The following is a 23508-nucleotide window of genomic DNA, read 5'->3' on the forward strand; positions in this document are numbered from 1 at the left end:
TAAAACTGTGAATATATTTGAAGTGGATTTTTTTTAAAAAATGAGGCGTGGGATCAAAGACCATTCTACATTCAGATTGATTAAGTTCGCTCAAGTGTCTTAGCTGTGACTTGCTCCCAGCTTCTTACAAAGCTGCTCTTGGTCTAACTGGCGAGAGTTGCATGGTAATTAAATCAGTCATTTGAAAAAACTGTAAGCTCATAGCTCTGTGTTTGAACCTGTGACTTAATGAGTATTGACGTGCTTCGTTTTGAAAGTATCCTGATTTTAAACCACAGTTACAATTTGTTGTGTCCTGTCTCTAGGCTCTGTTATCTGAAGAGGAGCTGGCTCACCTAGAACAGGCTTCAGCCATGGCAACCGAGGTGACAAGCTCAATGATGAGATTAAAACTGGAATTGGAAGAAAAAAAACGTGCCATCACTATGTTCCAGACGGCTTTGGTAAATACCAAGAGTGTGACTCGTAATATTTCTCGTTAACTTTTTTTTTAATTTTAGGGGGCTGGGTGGTAGGTTGGATTTGGATCAATGCCTAATGTCACTGGATTGAAAGTTTCCCCTATCTGCTGGCCACAGGGGTCCTGAGCAACACTAATTTCAACTGGATTCTTACTAGCTCGTAATTTAAAATAAATTTCAAGGGCCCTATTTGACTCCAGGGCGAAGCACAGTGAGACTTCATGGAGAGGGTGTTGTCTCGCACGGCTTCTGTTTGACTCTCCACAAAGTGTAAATCCAATGCGCCGTTCAACCTCCTCAGCGTTTTTTTTTAAACACCCACCTGCAGTTAATTTAAATGCTTGAACAGTGTAGACGCTGCCACCTGCACCGTGTAGACATTTAAAAATGAACTGTCGAGGGCTGGGACTTGGACTTATGCCTATCCCTACTTTGTGGCACTGTGTAGCCATAGCACCACTTCTTTATTTTTAGCTTTGTTGTATGGAGCAATCTGAATGTTGCAGCCTTTTACATTCAAATTGTCGGTGCGAATGAAAGTATCAAGAAAGTGGACTTTGTGGTTCTTCCAGAGTCTGCTTTGTCACATATTAGAACGCTCCAGTTAATAATTCAAGAAAGGACTGACAAACTAACCCAGCTTACTTGGCAATGGATTGGAGTATTCACCTTCAATAAAACTCATTTGGTTTTTATAGTTAGTTACGTAGGTGTGTATGTAAACAGTTTCTATTTTGTTGTACAGAATCCTTGAGAAAGCAAAGCACATCCTTTTATACACTTTTCTTATCAGACCCAGCAGAGAGAATTAACTGTGCGTCACATGAAGGAGACGGAAAAGGAAATGAGCCACCGATTAAGGCTGCAGAAGGACCAGTATGAATCAACTATCCAACGGCATCTGGCGTTCATTGACCAGGTAAAATCCATGCTCATAATCTCAATATCTAGATTTTATAATCAGTCTTGCCCAAAAATTGACTTATCTACCCATGCAGCAACCCGTGCTGGTTTCTGCTGTTACTTTCTTCTGGTGCCAGTGACACATTCCAGGTTAATATGTTTACATGGGTATAATCGATACCAATAATATTTTCACATTATTCATGCAATTTCTTGGCATGCCTGCCAAGATATTGTTGTATCAACATGCCTGCATAAAATGGGTGGCCACGGTTGCTGCAGGCTATGTTATTGATGGAAGCGCTTATAAAGAGCCTGGCTGAAGACTGTGTTTAACTGCCGTGAGTTAACATGTTTTTTTCCTCTAGCTTTCACCTAGATGTTCTGGTACCGTCTTGATAACTGTTGGGCCAGTGACATTTTTGCCTCAAGCTCATTATTATAACTGGAATGGATTTTCCTCATGGGACTCTTCCATTACTTGTGTTTTTTGGAAGAAGGAAGGATGACTGGAGAGATGGTAGGCAGCTCAGGCTGCACCAGATCAGCTCCTGCCCACCTGCTGGTACATGCACACCTGTAATCCCAGACCAAGGTGTATGTACCTAACCATGTCTGAGGAGCAAGCATCAATTCAGAAGGAAGGCTGTGAACGACTACTGATACGTGGCCAAATTCATCCATAGGCACTCAACTGTGAACTCAACTTTAACTTCAGTGACTCCAGATCATTCCAAAGTGCCTCTGGCAACATCATCCTAATTAGCCAATCCACAGTACGTAGCAATATACAGCAAGGGATGGATGCCTTGTTTGCTCGAGCAAACAATTACATCTCCTTCACCATGGACAGTAGGCAGCAGCTTGAAAGGGATGTGCAATTTTGCTGAATGGCAGCTTTCCCAAAGGGCCAGGCAGTTACAGGTTGCACCATTTGGCCTTGTGTGCTCCATTGCGTAATGCCACTACCTATTCGAATCAGAAAGGATTCTAGTCTATGAATGTTTAACTTATCTGTAACCATCAGCATTGGATTATGCAAGTTAATGCTCATTTCCCAGGCAGCTGTCATGAAACCTTCATTTTAAGGCAGTCCATGGTCCAAGCAATAATTGATTCACAAAGGCTGCTTGGTGATCAGTACTGTCCTCCTAAGCCATGGAGTGAAGCTCCCTTTACAGCCCACACTACCTAAACAGATTAATTGATCATTCATCTTATTACTGTTTGTGGGACCTTACTGTGCACAAATTTGGTGCCATGTTTGCCTACAAAACAAAAGTCACCACACTTCAGAAGTAATACTTTGAGTCTTTTGGATGTGGAAGGCATTATATAAATCCAAGTTTGTTTGTTTCTTTTCCTTTCTCTTGTTCATGATGATATCTGTATGTTATCTTAGAACATCAGCTGAGTATAATGAGCTGTCTACATCTACCAGAGTAATCTTAAACACGTTGAAGAAGCGTTTCACATGCATGGATCGATCTGGGGGCATTCTGCACTGCAGCCTGGCTAATGTTTTCAGGATTGTGGCAGTGTATTGCATGTTACACAACTTTGCCCTGGAAAGAGGCACCAATGTGGAGACCCTGAAGGAGGAGATCACCAGGCAGAGCTTGAAGAACAGAACCCAATGCCTCCGAGAGCCATTTGGGAAGCTGTCAAATAGGAAACCTTATTTTAACTTTGAAATAGGACCACTGCATTAATAGTCCTGTCCACATCTTCTTATGCCCTCCACAAATATGCCTTCATCTACAGTGCCTTAAATCTTCCAAGTGATCTTCCCATTTCTGCCACCTGGTAAACCATACTGGCAAAATTTTGCAGGAAAGTCCTCTGCTTAAAGAGCAACCAGTTTTTAAAATCTCCAAGCACGTCAATATATATAAGTGCCTAGTATTTCATTCCACCGTGCTTCCCCTTGGTGACTCTGTGTGGCATATATGCTCTTAAACGTAGTCTTAGCCTTCTTCACGGTCTTTTGTCAGAAGTACATGAGGTACCTCAACTCCACTTACCCGCCTTTGCTCCATCTCCCTTGATATCCTTACCTACCAAAAAAGTGGAGCAGTGTGAAAGAGCACCCACTCAACTCAGTGTGCTGACTCCACACGTATATCTCGGGTCAGCATTATTAGCATAATCTTGGCAAGTTCCTATCATGGAAAATGCTTGTAATTGGATGCTTGGCCATTGCTGATGGGAAAATTGCATGATACTGCAGGATTTAAAAGTCTGCAGCAGCTTGAAGGGGCAGGAATTGTTGGTTGCAAAGTAGCACCATTCTGTTTAAAGCCAGGCCTATAAATAATTCAGCAGGGTACAGAATGCCCAGGTTCTCCAAATTCTGATGGAAGAAGTGAGGCACAGGATGGAGTTTTCCTGGGAAGCGAGTGCCATAGGACCTCCAGACAAGCTGCCCAACAAAATGAACAGGAGCGGCAACCAGCATGAATGCCATAACCAACATACTGCGAACCTAGACACAATGTAGGATGAAATTTAATGACTTTGTCAGGCCAGCCAAAGTAGCAGAAAACGCTATTACATTCAATCAGCGTACCAAACACGAATGACATTTACAATAACCTCTCCCTCACACTGTCTTTAAATTACTTTCAATGTTTGCCTTAACAGCCCTTTAAGTACAGAGTACACATATTGTCACCTTACTTCCTCTGAAAGTGTTCTGTGAATCATGTTCTTGCATGCATTCAGGCCAGAGTAATCAGCCCATCTAAAGCTGTAGCGTGATGCATATCATCATACTCACATTTTAGGTTGTATGCTGACACCTGCGTATCACTTTATATCAACATAACTGCAATTTCTCACTTCTACGTGGCTTCTTTGAAAGGGAGAGAGAGAGACCACACAGGAGGTGGACCTCAAACCTTTGTGCATTAACCCCACATAAGGAGAATGCCCTGCTTATCCTGGAGACATGGACAATACAGTGGATTGGAGCTGGATAAGTTGGAGGACTGCCCCCAGTTCGTGGTTTGTGCTAATCACTTTCCCTTGCTCTTCTCTCTTTCACCTTTGGGGACAAACCATATATTTAAATACTTTATCATGTCACTCCATTTACTGGAAGCTATACGTGAAGGCTTCTCATCAGGGCACTATTATAACATTGCTTCCTGTTCTCTGACATAGTGATTTGGGAGGGTCAAAATGTTGAACTCCTCAGCTGATGAGCATGAGGACCTGCACCTCACAGGGTTTGCTTTCAAAAGGAAATGCTTTCTTAACATTGTGCATTGATGGAATCAGTGGGGGCCATGCAGACAGTGTGCTGCAGATGCTGGCTTCCTGAAGGAGTCCACTATCCATAGGTACATAGCTTTGCATGACTGTTTCGCAACACTGAGATTCACCATGGGTAATGTGTCAACTTCGGGGATTTCTACAGCAAGGCCCCTCGCACTGGAGGTCTGAAAGCCAGTCGTTGATTCTCCCATATATGCTTGGACTGCGGCAAGCCCTGCCCCACCAGAAAGAAACGTAGCCTTTTTGGTTGACAGGATTGGGTTCAGCTAGACTGAGCCATTAGGCAGGGCATCATTGATATCATTGGTACCATAAGTTCTACTTTCACACTAATCAGTGGACATGGTGAGGCAGTGCCTAGAAAAGAAGCATGGCTGTAATAGGAATGGATAATATTTTCTCAGGGCAACAACACGTTCAGCAATCCCCCCCACCCCTCCCACCCACCTCTCCAATGGCTGCAAGCCACAAAGTGCACAGAGTGAGGTCACCCATGCAGTTGCACAGGTGGGAAAGCTTGCAGCTCGTCCGCCTAAGGACAAAAAGCTTTTTTGTGCTAACACAACAGCTACTTGTTCCTGTTTGCCTAACTCCCCTGCACCATACCAAATGTGCACACCAGTCAGCTTATTGATTAAAGAACATGGGTTCTATTTGTGTCTCTGCCTGTCCTTAGTCTGATAACTTGCTCACTCCCCAGCTCGTAGGCCGGTCACATATCAGTATTGTTGTCATTGACTAAAATGAGGAGGCAAATAATCATTGACTAAAATGTGTTGTATTTTTATCAACTAAATTAAAATGGGACTAAGTTTCTTATGAAAACCAAAACTACAATTTGAGATGCAGAGATGAACCTAAAAGTACAATGAGTTATTCCAAGCACTAAAACACCGATCGGTAGTTCACAACATTTGGAACATGTTGGAAATGGGAATGGATGAGTGAAGTATCAGGAGCCATTCTAGCCCCAGTTTATCATTTCTAACTTATCCTAAATTCTGAGAAATGAAACAATTCTGATGTGTTGGGCGGGGGGCAAAAATACAGAAAACAAAAAATAAACGTTGATAAATTTTCTTCCAGGACTCAAACTAAAATTTGGGTACAAAAGAATAAACTATAATTAGGACTACGGTTTATTTTGAGTACTATAAATATAACTTTAAAAATTCACGGTTGAGACTCCAGACTAAAATTAACATTTATTTCTGGGCCCAAACAACATCACTTATGCAAATAAATTCAGTGGGTGATGTTAATGTTCTGTGCCGTTGCTATACTGTCTAGCTCAGAGGTTTTCACATTGCTGGCTTGAATGGACCTTCTTCAACCATTGGGCAGCAACAGATTTCTTGGGCTCATGTTCCCAAAAGTCAGGTTTCTGTATTTTTTCACTTACATATACATTATTTACCTTGCTGTATACTTACATCGTGTTACATCGAGTATGCAGCACAGAAATAGGCCATTCGGCCCAACTGGTCCATGCCGGTGTTTATGCTCCACTTGAGCCTCCTCCCTTCCTACTTCAACTAACCCTATCAGCATACTCTTCTATTCCTTTCTCCCTCATGTGCTTATCTAGCTTCCCCTTAAATGCATCCAAGCTATTTGCCTCAACTACTCCGTGTGGTAGCTCGTTCCACATTCTTACCACTCTCTGCGTAAAGAAGTTTCTCCTGAATTCCCTATTGAATTTATTAGTGACTATCTTATATTGATAACCTCTAGTTTTGGACTCCTCCACAAGTGGAAACATTTTCTCTACGCCTACCTTATCAAACCCTTTCATTATCTTAAAGACCTCTATTGGGTCACCCCTCAGCCTTCCCTTTGCTAGAGAAAAGAGCCCCTGCCTGTTTAGTCTTTCCTGATAGGTGTATTCTCTCAATTCTGATATAATTCTAGTAAATCTTTTTTGCACCTTCTCCAATGTCTCTATATCCTTTTTATAATATGGAGACCAGAACTGTGACTAATAGAAAAAGATTTTCTGCGATGTTGGCACTGCTTCCCTTTGGGAGCTTGCATCATGTTTTGGAAGTTAGGACATGGATGTGTGTCAGTGTTTGCAGTCGGGTCCCTGAGAGTGTGTCAATATTTGCAGGGATCCTCGAACAAACAGTGAAAACCATTGGTTTAGTTGATATGGTATAATTTCTCCAAACTTTTGGAAGGGAGGTTTTTGGCCCTCAAGTAATTGGCAGAAGTAAATACAATTGAAAACAAGCATATATGTTTTAAATGAAATACTATGAAGTTTTAACTAAATAGGTACTTTCATATTGTAAATATTCTAAAGCAAAATACTATGGGTGTCATTTATAAAGTATGCCAGAAACATGTAGCAGGAATCAAATAAGCATTTTAAAAGTTCTACTTGTTTTACTTACTGGTTCAAAGAAATAATTTTAATGGGTCAATCCCCCAAAAAAACAATAGAAGTGGGAGCACTCTTTTTGTTTGCTGGTGAACACTTGCAAGTCTTTCTTATGGATGTTACTGGGTAGTTAGTTTGAATAATGAAGATATTAAACAATCAAACCTTGTCCAATGAATGAAAGTTTCAACAAAGTTTCAGCTCGTCTGCTGCTGAAACCTTCATCCATGCCTTTGATAATAGCAGCAGAGTGAGGAGACCTTCATCTAATCAATTTGATTGGTTGAAAGTAACAGCGAGCTCAACCAACTTTGCCACTAGATTCTTCTCCCACCCCCATATATTCTCTGCGTCTATATTATCTCTGTTAAATCAAAATTGTACTTTTTTAAAAAAAAAGTTGAGTACCTCAGTGGTTCAGTCAGTTTCGTCACAATTACAAGGTTTCTCATTCAGTTCCCAAACTGTGGTAAATTAAATGTTCTTGGGGGGGGGGGGGGGGGGGAAGGAAGAGAGGGAGTCACTACAGTTGGCCTTGATGCTCTTGGTTAGGGAAGGATAAAAATCAGCCAGAGTCCCACTGATGATCATTATCCAGTTACCTTTGCTGGAAGTGTGAATGCGTGGACATTGGTTCAGGAAAGGATCAGTCTTGGCTCTGATAGCCCCGTTCCTGAGATACACACACTGCTGATCACTGCGTGTCCGTGAGTGATGGTGGTTGAGGGATAAATATCAGCTAGGTCACTAGAAGAACTTCACTGCTCTTCTTCGAATAATGCCATGGGATCTTTTACGTCCACCAGAGAGGGCCTCGGTTTGACATCTCACCTGAAGGACAGCACCTCCGACAGTGCAGCACTGCAGTGAAGTGCCAGCCTAGTTTTTGTGCTCAAGTCTTTGGAGTGGGTCCTGAACTCACAACCTTTTGACTCAGAGGCAAGAATGCTGCCATTGAGCCAAGGCTGGTGCCTTGGTTGATTGGTCAGTCAAAGAGCCCCTGCACAGACATTGTGGGCCAAATAGCCTTTTTGTGTGCTTTGAACTTCAATAGTTCTGAGGGTCTATATCTTCAGGAGAGAAAGGAGAAGTTTGGTATAGAAAATGATGAAGAAATTAAAACCAGACAGTTTAAAAAAAAATGTTTTATTAGTCACTAATTAATATTTTATTTAAACTTTTGTTAAATTATTTATTCTTAGCTTAGTCATTGTTAGTTCAGTCATTGTCAGCTCAGTTATTCTTTCAAAGTGTAAACATTTTCTTTATTTTTCTGGCATGATTGTATTATGACCTTTTGTAATGCTTTTCATTCTACAAATTGTCAGGTCACATATTGGGTAGTGGTGAGGGCAGAGTTTAAACGTATTTGTTGCTTAATGTTTTGTGTTGATAGAAAATTTTCTGAGCTTTTCTGTATTTGTTCCTGACAGCTGATAGATGACAAGAAGGGGTTAAATGAAAAGTGTGAGTCCATGGTAAATGAACTGAAGCAGGTGGACCAGAAATACACGAAGAAAATCCAGCAGATGCAAGATCAGCATGAACTGGTGAGAGATTCAAACTGTAACCACATGGAATTACACAGAATTTTACAGTGCAGAAACTATCCATTCAGCCCAAATGGTCTATACCAGTGTTTATGCTCCATGCGAGCCTCCTCCCACCTTACTTCATCTCACCCTATTAACATATCCTTCTATTCCTTTCTTCCTCATGTATTTATCTAGATTCCCCTTAAATGTATCTATGCTATTTGCCTCAACCACTCCCATGTGGTAGCGAGTTCCACATTCTCACCACTCTCTGAGTCAAGAAGTTTCTCCTGAATTGCCTTTTGAATTTATTAGTGACTATCTTATATTTCGAGCCCCTAGTACTGATGTCCCCCACGAGTGGAAACATCTCTAATTCTGTGCCCTCTTTAACTGGGCTAGCTGATATTAGCAACTCTCTGAATTGGGGATTTCAAGTTTGAAACCACCATTTTAACACTGTGGTAAAGTACATTAGACATCTGCCATTTTGCATCAAATTTGAAGTCTGATTTTTAAAAAAGATAATTGGATTAGACACCACTGCACTTCAGAGGGCTGTCTGTCTTTTAAACATTAACCTTTCAATGTCTGTTATTTGTTTTCTCTTCCTTTTCTAACTAGGTTTAATACAGTCTCATACCAAATTGTGAGGTAATCAGGAAACATTATCTCTTGTAATCTAACTTCTACCTCTTAGGACTTTGTCTAAAATTATCACTGCTAAACTTGAGACACAGTTCACTCTTCAGTTTATATATTTTTCGAATGGGAATTCATATTTCCATTTGACTTGAGCACGTAATCCAGTGCAGTACTGAGGGAATGCTGCAGTGTCAGAGATGCCATCTTTCGGATGAGACAAATGTCAGCTTTCTCAGGTGGATGTAAAAGATCCTATAACATTCAAATAAGAGCAGGGACATTCTCCCCAGTGTCCTGGCCAATATTTATCTCTCAACCAACATCACTTTTAAAAAAAAAAAAAGATTATCTGGTCATTTAATTAATTGCTGTTTGTGGGACCTTGCTATTTGTAAATTAGCTGCCGTGTTTCCTACATTATACACTTCAAAAGTAATTAATTAGCTGTAAAGCGCTTTGGAACATCCTGAGGATGTGAGAAGTGCTATAGAAATGCAAGTCTTTTATTTATATATATATATATATATATATATATATATATATATTATATATATATATATTTATATTCCTCTCTCTAAAAGTTTTCAGTATTCAACGATATAAGCAAAAATGTTTTTTTGCTTTATTATTATGCCACTGGGCTTGTTGTAACATCTTATCTAATCTTTTGCCTAGGAAATCAAGAAGCTAAAAGAAATAATGAGTGCAACAGAAAAAATGCGCAGAGAGAAATGGATAGATGAGAAGACAAAGAAAATTAAAGAGATTACTGTAAAAGGTACCAGTTAAAAATCTGCAGCTTATAATTAGTGTTCTAAACAGAATTCCAGCCATTCAACAGTTATATATTTTGTGAGTAACCACTAATGATAAACTGCATTACTGTCGATCTATTTGTGTTGATCTATTTAACTATTGTACTAAGCGTTTGGCAACACAACAGCCATTAAACTTAACGAAAAGGAGTTTTCAAATTTATCATTCAGCTACTTTTTCTTCGTGTTTTCAAAGTAAAACTAGATATTTTGTTTGTTATTTTAATGGATTTATCATTCCGCATCTCTGATTCATTACCTTCCAACTTGCACATGCAAGCCCAGAAGATTGTCGAGAACAAACAATGGGAAAGTCTGTGACACAGTAACTTGCCCCTCTACCTCTCTCCTCCTTTGAGACGCTCTTTAAAACCTACCTCTTTGACCAAGCTTTTGCTCACCTGTCCTAATATCTCTTTATGTGGCTCGGTGTCGATTTTTTTGTCTAATACGCTCCTGTGAAGCGCCTTTGGACGTTTTACTACATTAAAGGCACTATATAAATGCAAGTTGTTGTTAATGAGAAAATTCCCCCCTCTTTAAAATTTTGTGTTGTATTCAGAAACTATTAACAAGATCTGGTATGATGATTTTGAAGCTGCCAATACCCAACCTTGCTCCCAGATACTGCCAGGTTAAAACACCCCTCCTATGTACTCTCCACCCACTTGCTGTGTCGCTTTTGATGATGGCCTAGGCAGCCGCAGTTCCACAAGCTAACCAAGAGTTCAGCAGTTGGGAGTAACGGAAAGTTTAATCAACTATACAGTAGTGAGAGCGGAGCACCTTACACCTTATGTGCACAACAAGTATGTGATGAGTTGCTGCAATTGGATCTGATCTCAGCTTGTGTAGCCGGCACAGGTGAAATTGGCATGGAGAAATGATCAGAGAATAGTTTCAAATTTGAACCTTGATGTGCTGAAGGAGTCAGCAAATAAGGATCACTTAAGTGTGGGTGTAAGTGGGCATTTTGGCCTTGTTGCTGGCTTGGCTGAGGAAAGCAAGTTACACACAGCAAGGAAAGTGTTTGGTCCAGAATAGAAAGCAGAAAAGTGCATCCTGCTGTTAATTTTTAATTAGTGCTGCTTGATCAAGTGAAAACTTGTTGATTTAAACAAAAATTGTGCATTTCATTGGCATGTCTAGATTTACTAGAATGGTACCAGAGATGAGGGACTTGAGTTATGTGGAGAGACTAGATGCTGGGATTGTTCTCTTTAGAATAGAGAAGGTTAAGGAGTGATTTATTAGAGGTGTTCAAAATTATGAAGGGTTTTGATGGAGTAAATAAGAGAAACTGTTTCTACTGGCAGGAGGGTCAGTAACCAGAGGGCAGGGATTTAAGATAATTAGCAAAAGAACCAGAAGGGAGATGAGAATTTTATTACGCAGCGAGTTGTTATGATCTGGAACGCACTGCCTGAAAGGGTGGTGGAAGCAGATTCAATAGTAACTATCAAAATGGAATTGGATAAATACTTGAATAAGAAAAATTTGCAAGGCGTGGGACTAATTGGATAGCTCTTTCAAAGAGCTAGCGCAGGCACGATGGGCCGAATGGTCGTCTCCTGTGCTGTACCTACTATGATACAATGAATGTGCATTATTAGTAAATTGAATCTTGCTCATTTTGCTATAGGTGGTGGTGCTGAGGATGTGGAACTGAAGAAACACCAAGCACACTGGGGCCAGCCAGCTCTTGGAGGCTTACCTGGCACAAACCTATGGCCTCCTTCGGTCAAAAGCAAAATACTGTGGATGCTGGAAATCTGAAATAAAACCAGAAAATGCTGGAAATACTCAGCAAGTCAGGCAGCATCTGTGGAGAAAGAAACAGAGTTAACGCTTCAGGCTCTGATGACAGGTCATCGACCTGAAGCGTTAACTCTGTTTCTTTCTCCACAGATGCTGCCTGACTTGCTGAGTATTTCCAGCATTTTGTGAGGAGACCATTCGGCCCATCGTGCCTGTGCCGGCTCTTTGAAAGAGCTATCCAATTAGTCCCACTCCACTGCTCTTTCCCCATAGCTCTGCAGATTTTTCTTTTTCAAGTATTTATCCAATTCCATTTTGATAATTACTATTGAATCTGCTTCCATCACCCTTTCAGGCAATGCATTCCAGATCATAACAACTCGCTGCATAATAAAATTCTCATCTCCTTTCTGCTTCTTTTGCCAATTATCTTAAATCCGTGTCCTCTGGTTATCGACTCTGCTGCCTTCTGTGCTGTATGACTCCATGAAGTCTGAACAGGTGCTTGACTTAATTGCAAGCTGCCCCCCCTCCTTTTCCTGATCCAGTCTAAGAAGCAAAATCTAGTGCAGTCTTAGTCTGCTATGCTTAGCAAGTATGTTAATTGCTTTGCACATGTCACTACATAAATTGTACATCTGTGGGGGAAACAAAATTGCAGATGTGGATAAATAGGAACAGCTGCTTTGCACTGTTTAGAGTAGTGTCCATGCAGTGAAATGCCCCTTCCACAATAAAACTACACTATTGTATTCTCTTCCCACCCCTTCTCCCAGGTTTACTAAAGTGCACAGTAAACCCTGGACCCAGTGTCAAACACAGAATGGGAAGCTAGCCGTGAGAGCACTGGAATAGTCGAGCCGGGAGCTGACAATGGCATGGATGGGGTGAGCAGGGGTGGGAGGCAACCTAGATTGGCTCCTGATCCCCCTTTGCCTCCAATTTAAAATTTTCACCCTCGTGTTTAAATCACTTTATGGCCTTGCTGCTCCTTATTTCTGTCACCTCCTCCTGCCCGACAATCCTCCCCTCTCCAAACTCTCCGTTCCTCTGACTCTGGTCTCTTGAGCATCCACCCGCCCCCCCCTCCCCTCCCCCCTCCCTTTGCCCCATTATTGGCAGCTGTACTCTTAACTGTCCAGGCCCCTCTGGAATTCACTCCTTAAACCCTTCTGCCCTCCACCTTCCTATCTTCCATTAAGAACCTCCTCAAAAACCCACCTCTGACCAAGATTTTGGCCACACATCCCACCCCCATCCCCCAATATCTCATTCTTGGTCTTGGTGTCCATTTTTGTCTGGTTACGCCTCAGTGAAGTGCCTGGGAACATTTTTCTATGTTAAAGGTGCTATATAAATGCAAGTTGTTATTGTTGAAAGTGATGTAATTCTGTTCTGTACGGAATTTAGGTCAAGTGGTTTTCTCCATGTATCTATGCACAATGAAATTGTTTGAATTCAAGGTCTGGAGCCAGAGATTCAGAAGCTGATAGCTAAACACAAACAGGAGATCAAGAAGCTAAAAGCATTGCACGAGGCTGAACTTCTGCAATCTGATGAGCGCGCGGCACAGCGGTACATCAGGCAGACTGAAGAACTGAGGGAACAGCTGGAGAGGGAGAAGGAGGACCTGTGCCAGAGGGAGCGGGATCTCGCCAGACAGAGGTTTGAAAAAAAATTATTCAAGTGGTGACTGCCTCTTGAGTCCAGTAGCACTTAAATATTCACCCCAAAGTCACAGGGTGAGTTGTGTCGATAATGTTCCCTAAAAATAATGGCGTTCAGTTTGTGGTTTTTTGAGTTTAAAGCATCAGTTTAGTTGAAGGATTGTGTTCTACTTCAGACACAAGTTTGAACATAAACTTTTTTTGCAGCTGATTTTAGAGCAGTGTTTCCAGAGGTTATATGCCCGATCTATTGTCTGGGGATAGCACATGGCATTCTGAGGAAGGGGAGAAAATGCTATTTTAAAATGAAGAGTCTCTCACCATCAAAAAAAAAGATTTTGTATAAATGACCAGATTCTACAAGGCATTTTTTATTAGGACACTGTTAGTCAGCATTTTAAAGCTTCATACAAGAAGTTTTTTTTGGTCTCCTCCCAGTTTTGCTGACATGACATTTTACAAATTGATTCAAGGTGATGTGAATGCTTTGAAAAGGACAAAATGAGCAATTGTGCTCAGCTGAATTTCAGTGCTTTTTTTTAAAGAAATGAATGTCTTAAAGGAAACTGTTAATGTACATGACACTGTTTGGGACATTGGATCATTTCCCCCAGTATTAAAGACACATGTTCACTATATTAAAGAAAGACTATTATAGTTTTATTTGAATCAAGTCCCAAAAATGATAGCCAGTGACTATTGCTGTGTTCCAACAGATATGAGAAACAGCTTGAACAAGAGGAGCAAGCTATCCAACAACAGCGAAGAAGACTGTACGCTGAGGTGACTGAAGAGAAGGAACGTCTCAGCCAACAAGCAGCTCGGTGAGAATATCACTGTAATGTGGAATTCGAACAGTGCTCTGTTTGTTCTCTTTATTTTTCCTCTATTAGTTTTCTCCCCTCTCACCCTTCTGTCCTGAAAGTCGTGACTCCTTGCTGGGCTACGTTTCCACAGGCACTTGGCTTCTTCTGGTAACTTGTCCAAGTGACCATGTTTCATGTGTGAGCCTACACAATGAGCTTTCGCATGCCGTTCGGATCATCACACCCAAAGCTCACCTGACGTCTACTCTTGGCCTTGCAGCAGGAGTTACTGGATACCAAGAGACCCTGCGGCCGATTGCAGTGTCCTTGTCTCTCTCTTAAACAATTTTACAACACCAAGTTATAGTCCAGCAATTTTATTTGAAATTCACAAGCTTTCGGAGGCTTCCTCCTTCCTCAGGTGAATGTTGTGGATTCACAACATTCACCTGAGGAAGGAGGTAGCCTCCGAAAGCTTGTGAATTTCAAATAAAATTGCTGGACTATAACTTGGTGTTGTAAAATTGTTTAAAATTGTCAACCCCAGTCCATCACCAGCATCTCCACATCTTGTCTCTCTCAGCTGAGGTCAAATTACTCTGCATGGATCAGGCATCAAACCTGGAACCTTCCTGATTTGTATGGCTCAGCTACTCATTACCTCGTGAAGCCTTTGGATAGTGTTTTTAACTGTTACTGTCCTTGTGAATGTTCAACTGGTCCATTTCTATTGGGGGAAAAAAAAATGATTGCACAAAGTAGCACTGATCAGGCCTACTAGTTGAGGCTAGATCAGCAGCTAGCATGGACGTGGAAATGTAAGGAGTATTCTTCTGAGCATGAGGATCATTGTGCTTCATTGGGTAGTATGTAGAGATCTTTGCCCTCCATCTAATCCACGATTAATTAGGCATATTAATACTGACAAAGAATGGAAAATATATTCCATTACTTTCTTCAGGAATTAAAATGTATTAACATTTATATAATAAAAACAATGGCAGACAGAAACTGTTACTTTGGGTAGGATTGGTATCTGTACTGTGATATTTTAAGCTTTCGTGATGTTTAGTTGCTCAGGTGCCACTTGCCATGTGTGTACTGCATGGATGTAGTAGATACTCTCAAAAGAGGATGGCCATGGCCTCTAAAATGGTGTCTACGTGTAGACCTGAATGTAGTAATATGTGTGCTTTTCTGTTCCCTCCCCTTTAAAATCACTTATAGTTCAGTATGGTGGTGGTTGAAAGGCCAGTAACTCTGCTACTTATAATGCTATTAGTGCATGTTGAACATTCTGCCAAAGTTCAGAGCCTTGAAATGTCAGGAACCCAGACTGATGTTTCGTGAATGATCTCAAAATGTTCAGACCAAGAGTAGCTTTTAACCGTTCTTCAACCTGAAACGTTAACTCTGTTGCACTCTCCACAGACGCTACCTGACTTGCTGAGCTTCTCCAGCATTTTCTGTTTTTGTTTCAGATTTCCAGCTTCCGCAGTACTTTGCTTTTGATTTAGCTTTTAATTGTCTTTACTTTGTATCACTGTTGAATTACAATGCAACATATAAAAAGAGAATTTGTTCACTATTGTGTAATTCACCTGTGTATTGCAGTTTGTGAGGATTTAATTTTTTTGTTTAAAAAAAATAATGTTTGACTCCAGCCCCACTTTGGTACAAGATGTCCTGTAAATGCTGAGGGGGAAATCAAACTTGTTTTGGTTCAGTTGATCTGACTGGATTCATCAAGTGACAGAATCTTATCTTAACATTTTTCATTCCTCCTTTCTAATTTTTTTAAATTACCAAATATTTAAGTTGTTTGTACCTAATATGCTGCCATTAGCAAATCTCTTGTGGTGTTGCTCACAGTGCTGCTTTATAATACGGGTGTTATCAACCATGTGTGATTAAGAAAGTGTTAAAGGAAATAAGGGTGAAAGTTACAGCAAGTGACTGCTATACACAAGACTTCTAATCTTTGTGTTGCTGTTTTTTCTGTCTGTCTCTCCTCTTCTGATTCTCTCTTCTTCCCCCCCCCCCCCCCCCCCCCCCCCCCATTTTGTCTTCTCTGCTTGTGTCTTTCCGTTTCTCTTCGCCTTTCTCCTCAATCTGTGGAGTGAGTTTCTTAAGTCTCTCCCATCTTGTAGATTTTTTTTTTTAAATAGCTTATATTCATCACTGGCTGTGGGTAACGCGATGGGTCATTTGTTTGTACATAGATAAGTTTACTCGTGACAGAAAAGCATATCAGGAAAGCATTACAGTATGACATGAGGTGGGCATAGGTGCAAGATTATAGGATTTAAGCGTATAAGTTTTGTATGTAATAGTTTTGCCCTTTGAAACACAAAAGATAGTAATATTTTACAGTTGGTTATTTTTATAAATCAAAGGCAACGAGCTGAATTGGACGAGCTACGAAAACAGCTGGAGGACAACTGTTCCCTTGCAACCAAAGCCCTAAAAGAGGAATTTGAAAAGGCAAAGGAAGAGCAAGAAAGACGCCACCAGGTAGAATTCACTCTGGCCAAGTATCGGCTCGGTGTTGACTATGCTGCTGTAATACCATTGTGTTCTATAATCCTTGTGGTTCTTTTATCTTGCCAATATTCTCCCTCCTCTCCTCTGTTTGTTGAGACATGGTACCTTGCCCTAGCGGCAGCTATTCACGTGTGGCAGACCATTCAATGGTAGGGAATATCACAGCGGAGTCTTATGCTGCCCCTGCCTGATGTCCCATACATATACATTTCCAGCAGAGGTCATTGGATAGCGGTCAAGAAAGAGATCTCTGGCGAGCTTTCCCCACCCTAATTCAAAGGTGCTGAGGTCAATCATAGCATCCCCTACTGCCAATGCTGAGATCAGTTAGGTTAGCAGAAACCAGGGATTGAATCTAGGACCTTCATTGCCTGTGCAGCCCAGCCACTTACCGTACAAACTTGCAGAGCGGATGCAGGAGTTATTTCTCATTTTTTTGAACTATTATATTTGTGTTAATGCTACAAAAACTTAATTCTCCTTCATTCTGCACCTGCCACCCACTGTAGAAATATACCCTAGCTTTTGAATGAGTTCTTGGGGAAACTGCACCCTAAGTATTCACGTGAAAATGTGTCCTGACGTTGCAGGCAGGTGGCGCTTTTATCAGTGAAAGGTTCTTTGCTGATGCCGTTTGATCGTTCACCAGCAAAGTTTGAGATGTCTCCAACCTCTCTGCAGGAGGAGGTTGGATTAGACTGAATGTTACATTTTTTTGTTGCTAAGCTGGTCATTCTGGGTTTTTGAGATCCCTTTTCAGGTCTCCCAGGAGCCTAAGGTTAACGAGCCTGCAGATAAATTTAACGTTAGACTCTCCTCTTCAGGATTAGCATGCAAAAGAAAGACGTACTATGCTCTTTCAGTTGTATGGAATCCCAGTCACCAGCCCCATGTTGTTTTGATGACCATAAAAAAGAGCAAATAAAGCAGCCAAAAAGAGCTACAGTACAAATTGGAATTTCCCACTGTGCACCCGAGCAGGCTGTAGTTGCATGGTATGCCATTCGACACTGACGCGTGCAACACGTGACCTGCTTCAAATTCAAGTAAGTGCTTCCATAGTCAGATGCAGCAACCTCTGCCGAAGGCTTTGAATATTTTGCAAAATGCAATGCCCGTGAACAATTGCTCATGACCGATACATAAAATGCCTGTTGCCTAAACATAACACAGTTTCCCAATTTTGTCCTTGATTACTGAAAAATTACCTCTAAAAGCAATAAATGCATTAGATTCCCCATATCGGAACAAGATAGATGAGTACAGTGTGGGGTAATTGAATGCTACTGATTGAAACACACAACATGTAAGTATAGGCCATGATGTTAACCCCCCACGACTGGCAGGAGAGGGGTGGGGTGTTAGTTAATGAGTTAAATACGGGGAACGCGTCCCCATCCCGCAGCGCACGCGCCTGCCATCTTTTTTTTTGGCGATGGGGAACGGGGCGTCCGAGTGTCACGTAGTGGAGAGGCAGGACACTTGATTAACATATTTAAATCGACCTCCCTCGGTGCAATTGGGAAACCCGGCAGTGAAAGGGCGGCGGGCGCTGCCGACTCGACAAGGTATGTGCCTCTTCCAGCACTCCTTGTTGGCCAGGAAGAGCAGGAGTGCTTCTTGCGGCCCCTCAACGAAGCCTTCAACCAGCCCCAGCCCTGATCACCAAGCTTCCCACTGCCCCCCACCCCCCCGATTGCCAAGCTCTCTTTTCTCCCCCAGCCCCAATCACTTGCCGACCTTTTTTTCCCTCCTCCCGATCACTTGCTGATCTCTTTCCCCTCCCCTCTGTTTACAAAAAGGCACGTGACCATGTTAGGTCGAAAAAGTGACTGCACTTAGACCTTTTTTTTTTCCCCCTCCCCGATCGCTTGCCGACTTTTCTCCCCGCCCCAATCACTTGCTGACCTCTCATTTAATGCCCCAATCATTTGCCGACTTCTCTTTCCCCTCCCCCGATCATTTGCCAACCTCTTCCCCTCCCCCCCACCCCCCGATCACTTGCCGACCTCTTTGCCCACCTGATCAGTTGCAGACCTCTTTCCCCCCCGCCCTGATCAGTTGCAGACCTCTTTTCCCCCCCCTCCGATCACTTGCCGACCTCTTTTTTTCTCCCCCTCCGATCACTTGCCGACCTCTCTTCTCCACCCCGCCACCCCTCCGTTCACTTGCTGATCTCTCTTTCTTCCTCCCCCCCCATCCCCCGCATCACTTGCCGACCGCTCTATCTCCTCCTCCTCCTCCCCCCCCCGCCCCGGCCCGGCCCCAATCACTTGCCGGCCTCTTTCTCCCCACCCCCCCCCCCCCGCCCCTCCCCCCAATCACTTGCCGACCTCTCTTCTAACCCGCCCCCCTGATCACTTCCCGACCTCTCTTCTCTTCCCTCCCGATTGTATGGGGACCATCCCCAAGGGTCCCTGGCTGCGGCCTCCTCCTGGCCGCCAGCCAGGCTGCCCATTTAACGAGTTAATAGTAACAGGTACTCTGTCATCTTGCACTTCTCCTTCACAAGTGGAAGATCCTGGTGGGGTTAGCTAGAGACCAAGGGACCGGATTTCACTGTGAGCGGCGAACAAACAGTGCTAGCCGTACCTTAGGCTTGATTTGCCCAAAGATTTTCTATGGGCTTTTGCACGGCAAGTTGCTATCAAAGGGACAGCCATTCAATGTGGCGCCTTTTTAAAGGGCATGTGGGACCTGTACACAGAGGGCCAGCAACTGTGTGTCAGCTTAAATAATCAGATTGAAGAATCATTAAAGAACAACGCAGAGCCAGAACCAGGAAGTGTAAATTAGAATAGTGAATTGAATGTCAAATCACATACAGAAAGCAAAATAAAGAGAGAAAGAAAGATTGGATTAAGAGACGGGTACGGTAGCATAGTGGTTATGTTAGTGGACTACTAACCCAGAGTCATGAGTTCAAATCCCGCCACGGCAGCTGGGGAATTTAAATTCAATTAATCAAATAAAATGTGGAATTAAAAAAAACTAGTATCAGAAATGGTGCCCATGAAACTACCGGATTATCGTAAAAACCCATCTGGTTCACTAATGTCCTTCAGTGAAGGAAACCTGCTGTCCTTACCCGGTCTGGCCTATATGTGACTCCAGACCCACGGTAATGTGGTTGATTTTTAATCGCCCTCTGAAATGGCCGAGCAAGCCACTCAGTTGTAAAATCTAGCTAAAGAAAGTCATATTAAGAATAAAACCGGATGGACCACCCAGCATCAGACCACTAGGCACCAGACACGACAAAGGCAAACCAAACCCAGTCGACCCTGCAAAGTCCTCCTCGCTAACATCTGGGGACTTGTGCCAAAATTGGGAGAGCTGTCCCACAGACTCGTCAAGCAACAGCCTGACTCACAGAATCATACCTTTCAGCCAACATCCCAGATTCTTCCATCACCATCCCTGGGTATGTCCTGTCCCACCGGCAGGACAGACCCACCAGAGGTGGCGGTACAGTGATATACAGTCAGGAGGGAGTGGCCCTGGGAGTCCTCAACATTGAATCTGGACCCCATAAAATCAGGGTCAAACACGGGCAAGGAAACCTCCTGCTGGTTACCACCAACCGCCCTCCCTCAGCTGATGAATCAGTCCTTCTCCATATTGAGCACCACTTGCAAGAAGCACTGAGGGTAGCAAGGGCACAGAATGTACTCTGGGTGGGGGACTTTAATGTCCATCACCAAGAGTGGCTCGGTAGCACCTCTACTGACCGAGCTGGCCGAGTCCTGAAGGAGACAGCTGCCCGACGGGGCCTGCGGTAGGTGGTGAGCGAACCAACAGGAGGGAAAAACTTACTTGTCCTCGTCCTCACCAATCTACCTGTCGCAGATACATCTGTCCATGACAGTATTGGTAGGAGTGACCACCGCACAGTCCTCGTGGAGATGAAGTCCTGTCTTCGCACTGAGTGCCACACAACACGTTGGATGGTGTCCTATCACCATACTAAATGGATAGATTCAGAACAGATCTAGCAGCTCAAAACTGGGCATCCATGAGACGCTGTGGGGCAGCAGCAGAATTGTGTTCCAGCACAATCTGTAACCTCATGGCCTGACATATTCCTCACTCCACCATTACCAACAAACCAGGGGATCAACCCTGGCTGAATGAGGAGTGTAGAAGAGCATGCCAGTAGCCCCACCAGGCGAACCTAAAAATGAAGTGCCAACCTGGTGAAGCTACAACTCAGGACTACATGCACACTAAACGGCGGAAGCAACATGCTATAGACAGAGCTAAGCGATTCCACAACCAACGGATCAGATCGAAGCTCTGCAGTCCTGCCGCTTTCAGTCGTGAATGATGGTGGACAATTAAACAACTAACATCCCCATCCTCAATGATGGCGGAGTCCAGCACGTGAGTGCAAAAGACAAGGCTGAAGCACTTGCAACCATCTTCAGCCAGAAGTGCCGAGTGGATGATCCATCTCGGCCTCCTCCCGATATCCCCACCATCACAGAAGCCAGTCTTCAGCCAATTCGATTCACTCCACGTGATATCAAGAAACGGCTGAGTGCACTGGCTGCAGCAAAGGCTATGGGCCTGACAACATCCCGGCTGTAGTGCTCCAGAACTAACCGCGCCTCTGGCCAAACTGTTCCAGTACAGCTACAACACTGGCATCTACCCGACAATGTGGAAAATTGCCCAGGTATGTCCTGTCCACAAAAAGCAGGACAAATCCAATCCGGCCAATTACCGCCCCATCAGTCTACTCTCAATCATCAGCAAAGTGATGGAAGGTGTCGTCGACAGTGCTATCAAGCAGCACTTACTCACCAATAACCTGCTCACCAATGCTCAGTTTGGGTTCTGCCAGGACCACTTGGTCCCAGACCTCATTACAGCCTTGGTCCAAACATGGACAAAAGAACTAAATTCCAGAGGTGAGGTGAGAGTGACTGCCCTTGACATCAAGGCAGCATTTGACCGAGTATGGCACCAAGGAGCCCTAGCAAAATTGAAGTCAATGGGAATCAGGGGGAAAGCTCTCCATTGGCTGGAGTCATACCGAGCACAAACGAAGATGGTAGTGGTTGTTGGAGGCCAAACATCTCAGCCCCAGGACATTGCTGCAGGAGTTCCTCGGCAGTGTCCTGGACCCAACCATCTTCAGCTGCTTCATCAATGACCTTCCCTCCATCATAAGGTCAGAAATGGGGATGTTTGCTGATGATTGCACAGTGTTCAGTTCCATTCGCAACCCCTCAAATAATGAAGCAGTCCATGCCCGCATACTGCAAGACCCGGACAACATCCAGGCTTCTTGAGTGTTGTTGGAGCTGCACTCATCCAGACAAGTGGAGAGTATTCCATCACACTCCTGGGGGTTACCTAGAAGGACAAGGGCAGCAGGCACATGGGAACAACACCACCTGCACATTCCCCTCCAAGTCACACACCATCCCGACTTGGAAATATATCGCTGTTCCTTCATCATCGCTGGGTCAAAATCCTGGAGCTCCCTTCCTAACAGCACTGTGGGAGAACCTTCACCACACGGACTGCAGCGGTTCAAGAAGGCGGCTCACCACCACCTTCTCAAGGGCAATTAGGGATGGGCAATAAATGCTGGCCTCACCAGCGACGTCCACATCCCATGAACGAATAAAAAAAAGATAAGGGACAGAAAGAAAAAGTAAAAAAAAATGTATTTCAATTTTTTTTAAATGTCCAACAATAATTAAAATCTGAAGGAATGAGACTGCACACTTGTAAAAGTTAATTTTCAGGGCCAGTGAGGTTGTTTGGCAGTAATTAAGACTTACACACCATTAAAACGGCACTTAGACTTGAAATGACTTGACTTAACTTTTTTTGGCGGGTTTAGTCCGCATCTGCCACTTCAGTACAGGAGCTTCACGCCGTTCAATACGTTTAAATAGGGAGTCAGACAGTGAGATGCCGTTTTCGTGCAGTTTTTGGAGGAGCATCGCATCTCGGAGAGAAACTTCCGGATTTCCGTGTTTCACTGCGCATGTGTGGTCACCGGAAGCGCTTTCCGATTTGCACATAAGTAACGGTGAGCGCTGTTAGCCTCAACATTATTTTCACAGTAAAATCTGGCCCTCTGTTTTTGCTTCTGCAGTCAATAATCAGCTCCTGAATTTCTGCTTGAGGAAAGGAAATAGACCAGGAGGTGTGATTGGCAATGTTAACAAAATGGTTTAAAATAAAAGCAGAAAATGTGGAGAACACGTAGCAGGTCAGGCAGCATCTGTGGAGAGAGATCAATGACCCTTCATAAGAACTGGTTTAACGATGTTAGCGATTAACAGTTTTTAGGCAAGTTCAGAGCCAGGGAAAAGGTGGGGGGGAGTAGAACAAAGGAGAAGCGATAGGGTGGAGCAACAAAATAGTTTCAGTTTGGCACACAACTTGTAAATGCTGTAAGATAGAATCATAGAAGGTTACAGCACGGAAGGAGGCTATTCGGCCCATCGAGTCCACGCCGGTTCTATGCATGAGCAATCCAGCTAGTCCCATTGCCCTGCCCTATCCCCATACCCTGCACATTTTTTCATTTCAAGTACTTATCCAGTTCCCTTTTGAAGGCCATGATTGAATCTGCCTGAGGAAGGGGAAAGCCCCCGAAAGCTTGTGGGATTAAAAATAAAATCGTTGGACTATAACTTGGTGTTGTAAAATTGTTTACAATTGTTAACCCCAGTCCATCACCGGCATC

General features: G+C 43.2%; 1 protein-coding gene across 6 annotated transcripts in view; it reads left to right on the plus strand.

Moving 5' to 3' along the window:
• cep131 (centrosomal protein 131) overlaps nt 1-23508 on the plus strand; it is a 108932-nt gene that overhangs the window by 49210 nt on the left and 36214 nt on the right. For all 6 annotated transcript variants that reach the window (XM_068003967.1, XM_068003966.1, XM_068003969.1 and 3 more), the window contains 7 exons: nt 306-443; nt 1255-1380; nt 8460-8576; nt 9882-9984; nt 13243-13444; nt 14163-14270; nt 16649-16766. In XM_068003967.1, coding sequence (XP_067860068.1) covers nt 306-443; nt 1255-1380; nt 8460-8576; nt 9882-9984; nt 13243-13444; nt 14163-14270; nt 16649-16766 — 912 coding nt within the window. The remainder of the gene's footprint in view (nt 1-305; nt 444-1254; nt 1381-8459; nt 8577-9881; nt 9985-13242; nt 13445-14162; nt 14271-16648; nt 16767-23508) is intronic.

The sequence above is a fragment of the Heptranchias perlo genome, chromosome 23, assembly GCF_035084215.1.
Source record: "Heptranchias perlo isolate sHepPer1 chromosome 23, sHepPer1.hap1, whole genome shotgun sequence".
Classification (NCBI taxonomy): Eukaryota; Metazoa; Chordata; class Chondrichthyes; order Hexanchiformes; family Hexanchidae; genus Heptranchias; species Heptranchias perlo.